The sequence below is a fragment of the Salvia miltiorrhiza genome, chromosome 1, assembly GCF_028751815.1.
Source record: "Salvia miltiorrhiza cultivar Shanhuang (shh) chromosome 1, IMPLAD_Smil_shh, whole genome shotgun sequence".
NCBI lineage: Eukaryota > Viridiplantae > Streptophyta > Magnoliopsida > Lamiales > Lamiaceae > Salvia > Salvia miltiorrhiza.
This window is the reverse complement of record NC_080387.1, coordinates 37,791,314-37,803,075: the sequence shown is the minus strand read 5'-3', so window position 1 is coordinate 37,803,075 and position 11,762 is coordinate 37,791,314. Positions and strand designations below refer to the sequence as shown.

The window sequence follows — 11,762 nt, the reverse complement described above, 5'->3', positions numbered from 1 at the left end:
TATTTTTGGACTATACCCCACCACTTATAAATATGTCATTTACCCTTATTTTTCATCACTCTCAATATTAATTACAACACATTTTCACCATTTTCCATACACTCAACAATTTTTTCTCAATTCTAAATATACTCAACAATATTTTTTTTTAACTTGTCTTACTTCCTCCTAAGAAGTTTTTTCATGGACGGATGGAATATAAAATTGATATGATTGAAGGTTGATTAAATAATCAACTCAACTTTAAAGTGATAAATAATTATTCAGTTTAATAATTAGAATGCGAGTCGAACTAAACATCATAGATCTAATAATATAAATCAAACATTTAATTAAATTGAATTATTTTTTGAATTATATTTTATTATATCCACTTTAAATAATACTAACATACAACAATCTCGTAATGACATGTTAGAATTACTCAAACTACCCAACTAATTGTCACAATTAACTTGCACGTCTCTTGCACTCTTATATCATATAAATATGAAAAGTTACTTGATTATCATGCACACAAAATCCAATTGGTGCCTATCACACATCCTTTTCATTACATAAGCAATACTTTAGACATATTCCGCTTTTCTCATAAATCAACTGTAATTTTTGTTCAAAAAGGGTATTTATGATAAAACACAACCTCTCTCTTTCGACAATAGGAAGAACCCCCGGAAATGAGGTGTATCCCACTATGAGTGTACAATTTTTAAGATTTTGTATTTGAATTAATAAAATACTGATCCCTCCGTCCCATCAAAATTGATGCGTATTCCATTTTAATCGTTCCAACGAAAATGAGTCATTATTATTTTAGAAAATAATAAGGAAAATTAAGATTTGAATTAGTAAAACTAATTGCATTCTTATTTTTTAAATTTAACTAAATCTCTCTTTTTCTCTCTCTCTCTCAAATTGTAAACAAACACAGATGGAGATAGCCGTCGTGCTTCCCCCTTCCCGCGGCGAAATCTCTCTCTCTGAAATTTCGCTGCTGCGGTTCTTCAGTGGCGTCAGTCGCTGCTTCTGAATCCGACGAGGCCCATTTGATGGCCATATCGCAAAACCCCATTTCAAAATTTTGAAAACCCTAAAATATGGAAAGTTGTTGCCTCGTCAGTGACGAAGGGCTGAAGGCAGTGGAGGAGCTCGCTTTGGTGTCGTGTGATGGGTTAGAGGGGGTAAGGTTGAGGGGCTGTGGCAGATCGAGCGACGAGGCGGTGATTGTGATGGTGAGGAGTTGCAGGAATTTGAGCGGTGAAAATTAAGGCGGTGAGGCAGACATGGATGAGAGGTTGTGCGTCCAGGGGTGGCGGTGGTGGTGGCCAATTCAACACACACACACATACACACAGAGACAATGAGGGCGGTGGAAATCGAGGCGGCGACGGTGGCCTATTTTGTTGCTGTTTGCAAATGGAGATTGGGGGCCGTTGTTTGTAGATGGAGATTGACAAACATGGCTTTTGTACCTCAATTCCACATGATTTGTTGTCATTTCTCTTCGTATTTTGCTTGTCAATGCGTGTTTGTACCCTAGTGTTGAGATTTATGACGATTTGATGTTTGGTTATAGATTTTGTGTGATTTTAGGGAAAATCAAAGATAAATTTGATAATTGTGAAAATATGAGGTTGAAGTACATCTCGAGAGGAATCCATAAGCGCAAACGGGGACCAAATCAGAGTTCGAACGAGGGAGAACGGAGCCGAACAAGCGGACTGCGCACAGAGCCCAGGACCCCGCGGTTCCGGTCTGTGGGAATGACCGCGGGACTCTACTCCAAAATCTTCCAAAACGCACCCGCGGGCACGACCTCGGTCCCCTTCAATAGCTTCTCCACGGTCTTACGCCACGGTCACAGCGAAGGCAGAATTGTGTGTTCTTGTGGGCCCAAACGGGATTTTTGAACCCCAACACCATACACCTAGGGATGTCAAAGCAGCCTGAAACCCGTGGGCCGATCCGAATAACCCGACAAAATTAGAGGGTTAGGGCTGAAAAATCCCAACCCGATTACAAATCGGGCTTATCGGGCTAGCCCGTTCGGGCTGGCGGGTTGAAGCGAGCCAGCCCGTTGGGCTGCTGAATTTTAAAAAAAAATTGAAAAAAATAGGAATTTGAAATAAAATTTTAGGGTTATGCTTTTGAGTTATGCGGCTTATGCCTGCGCCTCCTCCATTCTTCTTCCTCCCTTCTTTTCCCAATTTCAATTCACCTCGCCGCGCCGTCCGCTGCAGCCGCTGTTTGCCACTGACCCGGAAACACCAGGTCAACCACTGTTGCACGCCGGCACCACCACGACACGACGCCTCCACTCGCGTCAGCCGCCGCCTAGAACTACCAGCTCGAGTCGCCGCCTCAGCCGCCACCACCTCCGGCCTCGGGCTCACTTCACCCCTGCATTTGGCCGCCTCAGCTATCACCACCAGGTCCACCACCACCGCCTCTGCCTAAAGCTTAAGGTAAGGTATATGCTGAACTTCTTTTACAATTGCGCTCCAATTGAGAATTCTACTTTATTATTCGATTTTTGGCGATTGACATTTCAATCAACACTCCTAGAATGACATTATTTAATTTGCAGTCCAGCCATTGAAAATTGAATGATAAGGTAGGATTGTTAATAAAAATAATAGTATATAGATATAAAATTGTAATTTTCTATCGTTAAATTAGTGGAGTATAAAATTATTCCCCATTGGAATGTCATTTAGCTAACTAGATGTCAAAATCTAAAAGTAGATACAATTAATTGATATATTACGTTACTTATATTATTTTATAAATTATGTGGAACAAAATGTATCATGATTGAAGTTGTGGATTGTGAAGTGCAAAAAAAAGGTACTACTATATTTGAGTAAAGTTATAATTTTGTGTGCATCGACAAATACTAACTGTGAAATAAGAAAAATAGGCTCTTAAAGTATGTGATAGATAAAACCACCTTTAATCATTTGTAAAATAATATAGTTAAATTTTAAAATTACAAATAGAGTGAATCTCATGTAAGATAATTACAAAGTCTTATTTTGATAGTAGGGTATGCAGTGAGACATAAAAAGTGGATTCAAGGATCTCATTTGCGTATCCTCTCAAGTTTCCATTATTTGCCCCTTTGTTTCTAATTTTAATATAATTTTGTTCATGTTGTAGCCCTTATGTTTCAAATTATCGAACTATATTATGCTTTAATTATATTGTTTTCTTTTAATAGATGGTGAAGATGATGAGCAAGAAGACATGGATCAAGTTGAAGCACCAAATATTATCAATGTTGAAGAAGAGTGTTACTCAAATGTTTAGACTTTATATTTATTTTTGAGATGCTTTGTTTCTTTAATTTCAAACTATTGTTGAATATTTTATTTTTATTTTTTTAACAAGTTGAGCATTTTATTGTTATTAACTTATTATATGTTATGTGATTTTGAATATCTTATATTCTTGTATTTCATGTTTTGTTATATAATTTATATCTATGCATATTTTATACATTATACATTAGATCATTAAGAAAATAAAATACAAATGATAATTTTATTTTTACACCTTTAAAACCTCCAACCCGATGGGCTAGCCCGAAACCCGAACGTTTAGGGTTAAGGGTTGAAGATTTACAACCCGAAAAAACCTCTAACCCGATTTGCCCGCACCCGATTAACCCGTAACCCGATAGGGCTAGCCCGAAAACCCGATGGGCTGGCCCGATTGACATCCCTACATATACGCCTTCAATTTGGAGATTTTCTCATCATTCTTCATCTCTCAAAACCCTAGCCTCCATCCTCTCCATTTTTCTCTCTTCCACACAACAAAAGAACACCACAATCAAGAGAAGAAGGGAAAGACTTTGAAAGAAGCTCATCAAGATTACATGATTGAAGATCAAGATTATAGAATTTGTCTGTGAATCTCTATTTTTTTATATCTTTGTTTATGTCATCTTATGACTTGGGATTTGTTTTGATTATGAATATGTTTGCTTGGGATTTGTTTTGATTAGGAATATGTTTGCTTAAAATCCCTTATCTTAGGGATTAGATTAGATAGATTGATATTTATTTCAAATTAACTCTTGTTTTGAATGCTTATATCTTTTCAAGCCCTAGATTTCTCTTGTATGATTGGTTAGCCACCTTTTGTGCATTTCTAATTTGTGATTTGAATCAGGAGATGATAATTGCAATAGATTAGGAGTTTGAAACATATCATCTCAATAAACTGGGAGGTTGAGAGTTGGGTGATGGCTTGTTGATCTTTTGTGTTCTTGGGAGTTATAGGTTAGAAATTGATCGGGGACGGCAATTATGACCCATAATCTACTATTTTAGTCGTCCGGGAGGAGGCTAAAACTAGTGGGGAGATCGCTCTAGATAAGTAGGTCATATCAAGATTAATATTGATTTAGATTGGAATTCATTACGATCCATCAAAATCTAGTCCCTAGGATAACTTTCATTCGAGTCATTCCCCAATTTATTAACTAAGATTATTTTGTTGTTATTTAATTTGCTTGCTTTTAGTTTTCAACATCTCTTCGTCTTTGGTTGTCTAAATAGGTTGAAAATAACTTATTAATAGTACTTAGAAGTTTAAATTCATCAATCCTTGTGGGATACGACCTTTGCTTCCACTTATTGCAACTACACCGTACACTTGCGGCATAGTGAAAATAAATAGCGAACACTGATTGGGGACCGACGTTGAGGTTGGGGCCGGAGTTGACGCTGGAGGGAAATTGGGTGTGGCCGAAGTTTGCAGGGGGGAGATTGGAGGGTATTTTTGCCGAAGAAGATGAAGGTTTCATCCAGAGAGAGAGAACATTAATTTTGCAAAATTAATGTGAAATGAAACTTTAATTAAATTTGTTTAAACTTTCAAATTAAAATATTAAAAAAAAATCTGGCATCATCAAAACTCACTAATTAAATATAGGGGTAATTGCGTGTAAATCCATAACGTTTTCCAGAAATTGGTTATCGCGCCAGATTTGAAATTGGTTATCCACCCATCGTCTTCCCCTTCCCCCACCCCCAAACCCTAATTTCCCCTTTTCCACCCGCTGTTGTTGCCCCCTGCCACCATTACCGATTACTGGTCGACGCCCTCCCTAACGTCGTGCTCTTCGTCCGTCTTCTATTCTCTCTCACGCGCACACAATCAAGGGGAAGGTTGAGCCCTAGTTCTTTCAACTCAAGCGAAATCGCCGCCGCCGCGTGGTTGCGCTAACTCGTCTCTCCCGACGAAGATGAAGCCAACACTACTCTAGATCGATGTTGTTGCGTCCTTCCTGGCAGGGGAAAGTCGCGCCGCCACTACTATTCCAGAAATTTGCGAGGATCGCCGCTGAGGTCGGGAGTTGTCTGGCCTTCGCCGCTCAACACCGTCGACCCTGGGCCCCACGAGGCGCTGTTGCTCTGTCTTATTAATATCGTCGCCGCCGCGACCTTCTAATTCTGGTGGCATCGCCACCTATTCCATGCGTTTTCCCACTCTGTTCTCTAGGCTAAGTATGTCAGATCTCGACTCCAAATGTTGAGGAATAGCAAGCAGGCTACAGCCGGTGGTCCCGGCAAGGGGCGGCGCCGACGGGTGGGGGAAGGGAAATAAAGGTTTGGGGGTGGGGAAGGGGGATTTCTTTTTTCTACATGTGGGGAAGGGGGATTTCTTTTTTCTACATGTTATAAATGTGCTTAGGCGTCAATTCCAGTTGCCACCGTGTCATTTCTAGCTGCCACCGTGTCATTTGCATCGTCGGTGTAAGAAAAAAATAGGTCAACAGATAAAAACAAAAGGTTACGAATTTAGAAGTCGATTTATCAAATCTAGTGCAATAACTAATTTCTAGAAAACATTATGAATTTACAGGTAATTTTCCCTTAAATATATAATAATTTATTCATACAATTAGAAACATGCTTAAACAATTAAACACTATTCTGGTAAATTCTGTGTCAAAAACAAACGTCTCGCTTATGCCCAAAAGAATCACTATTCCCTTAAATCCCATATCAATTTTAACGGTTAAATAAATTTAATAAATCATACGTAAGCTTTATTCTTTATTCAAATGTGTCCTAGAAGTTCACCATGATATTGCAAATTAGTTTTGAATACCTATTTACAATTGAATCATCGAAATACCAAGTAGAAATTTTAAGAACCCGATATATATATATATTTTTTAATTTGTTACATCCAAAAAAAATACACTCACATTCTAATATTTTAAGTGATTCGAATCCCCAACTAATTAATTAAGAGCCTGTTTGATATGGGTTTAAAAGCAGGATAAGTTAAATTAATATGGATTTATGTAGTGTTTGATATTATGTGTTACTAATATGGTCAACTCCAGGTTTATCCCAAGACTCTGGCTTATTTTGTGAGATTAACCCATACTAATTATCCCACCTCCCCCATGGGATTAACCCACACTAATTATTTCACCCCCTCCATAGGCTACTAATTTAGGTATTTGATATGTTAATCCAACCTATTTCAATGGATACCAAACACTTTTTGGGATTAATTACCAATGATATCAAACATCCATCTGAGATTAGAAATCATGACTAATCCACACTAAATTATCTATATCCTGATTAATCAAATACTGAAAATCAAACGGAAAAACATCCTATCAACAAACTACACTTGATCGTGAATTCTAAGAACCCGATTGTCACAAAAGAAATCGAAAGTTTGTCATGGCGGTCAATTGTTATCGAAAATAACAATGTTGATTAGCTAAAAAAAAGATTCTCTGGGAACTTAAATTTAGACAGTAAATGAAGCCACGGATTATGAGCTACTCACTACATTTAGGTGTTTTTATTCCCAAGATCCATTCCTCGCCACCAGAAAATAATCTCAATTGGAGTAATGTATAAGTTGTTAAAAATGGTTAATGTATATGTTGGGCCTACGTAGAATATCATTTATGCCCAGAATAACTTGATTTGCATATCAAAGGTGGGCCCTCACTTCAACAGAATGTAGGCCCATTTTGCCCATAACCGGGTCGAAAACGGGTACGGATCTTTAATGAGAACTACTTAATGGACATGGACTGTAGCAGGCCCATAATTTCAGCTTAAATAATTGAAGGCTAATTCTATTCAAATCCTTTTACTCTTTCTACATAACCCTATTTTCACTTGAAAGATAGTACTATCAAAAGACAAAAGAAACGTACAAGTACAACCCTCACCCTCCTATTAACAAATCAAATGAAATAAATAGAAATTAGAATAATTAAATAAAATATGTGCACAATAAGATCTATGACGTTATTATAAATAATCTGTTACATAAACTATCAATAACATTGTTTGCCAATTATCATGGGTTCACCCATCCAATCACCTACAATAACACCTTAATAGATGTAATTAGCGAATAATATTATGACTTAGATGGATCATACATCATCCCTTTAGCAAGGGACAACTTATCCTCGTTAGAGGGTGTTTGGCTGAGCTTATAAGCTCTTTAGAGCATCTCCAATACATGGTGTCTTAGAGGGTGGATGGTGGTCCCCACTTAAGACACACCCCTCTCCAATGCATTGGGTCTTAGAGGGTGTCTTAGATCCCCATTTTCACAAAATACATATTTCTACACTTTTATTTTTAAATTCTCAATTTCATTAAAATTAAAATTAAACATTACAATAATTAAAATAAAATTAAAGATATAATTAAAAAAAATTACATAATTTTAATAATAATAATAAAATTACAATAATTAAAATTAACAATAAATATTACTAATTTAAATACAATACAATAAATTAAATAACAATAATTAAAAATTGGGCTAAAAATTAAAAGGAATTAAAAAAGTCAAATCAATTACCGCCCCACCCAGCCCACCCTTCCCTTCTCTTTATTCTTCTCCCCCCATCTCTTCTCTCTCTGTAAATTTTTCATTTTTTTTTAAATTCTTCTTCCCCCATCTCTCCTCTCTTCTGTAATTGTTCGTTTTTTTTTTTTTTTTTTCGCACGTCTCCCGCACGCGATCATCTGTTCTCTCTTTCGCCTCGGCTCTCCGCCAAGCCTCGGCTTCGAACCACCCTGGTTCTCCAATGCGGCGCAGTAATGGAAGGCCCGGATCGGCGCCTCCTTCGATCTGGGCGTTGGAGATGCTCTTAGGAGCTTATAAGCTTCTTAAAAGTGTTTTTCAAAATAAGCTCTAAAAATAAGCTCCAAGAGCTTATAAGCTCCCCAAAAATTAAGTTCATCTACCCCAACTTATTTTTTTATTGTCTTACATGCAACAATTATTTTACAAATATTTTTTAACTATAATTTATTATTTTTATCATATATCATTCAAGTTCATTTTTCTTCGATTTTCTCTCTCTAGCAAAAAAATTCTCTCTCTAGCTTATAAGCTCAATTATCCAAACACTTTGACAACTTATAAGCTCTTAAAAATTACATCTTATAAGCTCTTGAAACATCTTATAAGCTCCAAAAGCTTATAAGCTCTTTAAAATAAGCTTAGCCAAACACCCTCTTAACTACTTTTAGGAGTCATGAACTTCAATGGTCTATACTTATAGTGAATGTTTGACGAAGCTTATCAACTTCAATTTTTTTCTTTTTTATATAATCTTATAAGTAACGAATATTTTACAGAAATAATCCTATTGTAATTTGTTATTTTCGTCATATACTATTTTGATATTTTTCTTTCTAATTTATAAGCTCAATTATCTAAATATTTTAATATTTTATAAACTATTAAGATATTAGACTATAAATTCTTGAAACATATATAAATTACAAGAAATTATAAGCTCTCTAAAATAAAATTAGCCAAACACGTCCGTAGTGCACTGTGCACCGTAAACTAATCAATTGGATGTAGTCCATTTAATCCTTTCCACGTTGGAATAAGGTTGATCTTCTCTTCATTGATCTCTATTTGACTATTTGTCTTCTTGGTCAAGATATTGGTCCTTAACTTTATATACTAGTCCCTTTCGATTTAAAACACATTACATAGTCTTTTTCTTTTTTTACACAAATATAAAACAAAATGGAGTTGTTTTGTTTTTATTTAATCCAGTGTCTGATTCTTTGTCTGTATTTACATTATATCTTCTTTTCCGAAGAAAATCTTCAATACACTCCTTACCCTTTTTGACTTTGCGAAAATGCTTGCAATCGATTCTTCTTTTGCTTTTTTTTTTCAAGCATTGCTTTTGAAATCTTTTCTTGGATATGATTCTTTGTTGCAATGTTTGCAAACTTATTAAGTTTCACAATATAATAAAATAGCCTAGAAATATAAATACAGAAAAATATAAAAATTAAGTTTAATCTTCTCTCGAAGCTTCCTAGAATCCCATTTTTTGTACATAAAATATAAAATAAAATAGAGTTATTATCCGAATTTGGATAATCGTGGTTCGTAATGAGAGAATGCATTATATACGAAAAAATGCCATTAGATAAACTTTTTTTTTAATGGTCTTATTTTTTGTTTGTTTTTGGCCCGTGTTTAATTCTTTGTCTTATTTAATTTACCGATTTTTTTTTTTTTTTTGGCAATACACTCCTTAATCCTTATCCTTTTTGTAATACATGATGCAAATATTTACATAGATGGCCCTAGATGCCTCATTTGTTATAAAGTATAGTATTTTATATGGATAAGAAAGTCAAAACCAAATATATTTGGTATCTTAAATTTTTTAATACTATTATACCGAACAAATATGAAATAATTAATTATTAAAATGTATTGGGTCCATAGCTCAGTGGTAGAGTATTTGACTGCAGATCAAGAGGTCACCGGTTCAAACCCGGTTGGGCCCTTTAAAATTGTAGTAGTATTTTTTTTTTTCACTTTTTTAGTTCTATTGTATCTTTTTAATCGAGACTTGCATTTACATTATACTAGTATGTGCCCGCTCGTGCGATGCACGACCATCATCGAAATTGAACGATAATTTAAATAAATAAATAAAAATGTTAAACATAATATATATATATATATATATATATATATATATAAGTAAATATAAACATAAATGATCTCAATAAAAAATAAATTATTCACAATATAATCTCAATAAAAATATCAATCTGAAAACATTCAAATTTTCAATTATTGAAATAGCAATTAATTGATTTAATTGATAATGTGTATAAATTTATAAATAAATAAATTATGAAATATCAAAAGCAAGTATAGATGATAATGAGTATCATTATGGATCATATAATATTCTAAGATGTACAAAACTATTTATTTACATATAGTATAACTGTAGTTTAATATAGTTTTCGAATGCATATTTATGAGGTCATTTTGTTTATGCTCAAATTTTAAAATAAAGTTACAATGTATACATTTTTTTTTTCAATTGGAAAGTGAAAAAATAAAGGGTTTAACATGAGATATGTGTCGTTCATTTTCCAAAATAAAATGTATACAATTTCAGTAAATTTAAATAAATGTGCTACTAAAAAATTAAACTCTTCAATTTACTTTTATTTTTTATTTTTAAAGAAAATCGATAATGGTTCTCTAATTACTGATTTTCCAATGAGTAATTTTGAAGCTTAAAAATTCGATTTTTAAGATATACTATATATTAGTTATTTATCTACAAATTTATATTAATATAAAGTTGACCTTTAAAAAAATATTTTTAAGCTAAAGATTTCTAAAATGAACAAATATAAGTTTCATCATTATAATTGCATTAAACTGATATAATAAAAATATAAATAGTAAAATATAAAAAATACTGATCTATAGTAAAAACATAAAAAATAAAATAAAAAAAATATGGAAAAAGGAATGAAAGAACCGTGAATTTTAAAAAATGAGAAATGAGAGAGGAGATGATAGAGGAGAGAAGAGAGAGGAGAGAGAAAAAAATAATTTGGTGACTTTAAACTATAATAACTTATTGGTTTTAAATTTATTTTTTATAATTTTTACATCAAATTAAAGATATCGTCATTATCTTTAATTTAACATCCATATTGAATATTTTTTTATAAATTAAAGTTGATGAATTTAAAAGAAAATCAAATTGAATAAATATATTTGAATAGTGTTTTCTAAGTAATTAATATATTTTGTTGAATTAGTGTGAAATAAATTAGTAATGCATTGCACGTAAAAAATGCAATTTTTAGTGCATGCTCCATTTTTTTAGACGTGGGATTTGTAAGTTGTAATTTAATTTAAGTTAGTTTAATCCATTTTTTGTGTATATATAATATGACATTATTTTTTGAAGGAATCACAAAATCGCCATTCAAATCAATTTCAAATTGATTTGAAATCAATTTCAAATTGAAAACTGCTCTTTTAATATAGTATAGATTATTGTAATCATTAAATAAGGGGAAGTTTGCATCAAATTATTTTTCTATTTTTTTAGTTCTATTAAATTAGTACTCTTTTTAATCAAGACTTACACTAATATTATTATAATCATTTTTTAGGGATATTATTATAATCATTAAATAAGTGGAAGTTTCGCATTAAATTATTTTTCTATTTTTTTAGTCATATTAAATTAATACTACTATCTTTTTAATCAAGACTTGCCATTATATTAATCATTAAATAAGCGGAAGGAAGTTTCGCATTAAATGTGCATTACGTGTGAATTAGAGACTTGATAAATTAATAGACTTTATAAAGTAATAAATTTCTTCGATCACGCTTTAGGCCAGTTTAAAAATTTATTAATTTCAATAAGTAATAAATTTTTAGAAAAC

At 33.1% G+C, this 11,762-nt stretch overlaps 1 protein-coding gene and 1 non-coding gene across 2 annotated transcripts; both read left to right on the top strand.

Annotated features, from left to right (window-relative positions):
- The first annotated feature begins 892 nt into the window (after positions 1-892).
- LOC131024039 (uncharacterized) lies at positions 893-3,440 on the top strand. The gene is made up of 2 exons (XM_057953647.1): positions 893-2,465; positions 3,221-3,440. Exons 1-2 carry the CDS (start codon positions 2,142-2,144, stop codon positions 3,326-3,328), a joined length of 432 nt encoding a protein of 143 aa, XP_057809630.1. The 5' UTR covers positions 893-2,141; the 3' UTR covers positions 3,329-3,440.
- A 6,324-nt stretch (positions 3,441-9,764) lies between these two features.
- On the top strand, positions 9,765-9,836 carry TRNAC-GCA (transfer RNA cysteine (anticodon GCA)). Its single transcript has one exon. It is a non-coding gene; the product is annotated as a tRNA-Cys (tRNA).
- Positions 9,837-11,762: the final 1,926 nt, after the last annotated feature.

Excerpts from the sequence above, each read along its gene's own strand:
- LOC131024039 (XM_057953647.1), top strand. The coding sequence starts at position 2,142 with ATGCTTTTGAGTTATGCGGCTTATGCCTGCGCCTCCTCCATTCTTCTT. Across the intron at positions 2,466-3,220 it reads GCCTCTGCCTAAAGCTTAAG|ATGGTGAAGATGATGAGCAA; the intron begins GTAAGGTATATG and ends TTCTTTTAATAG.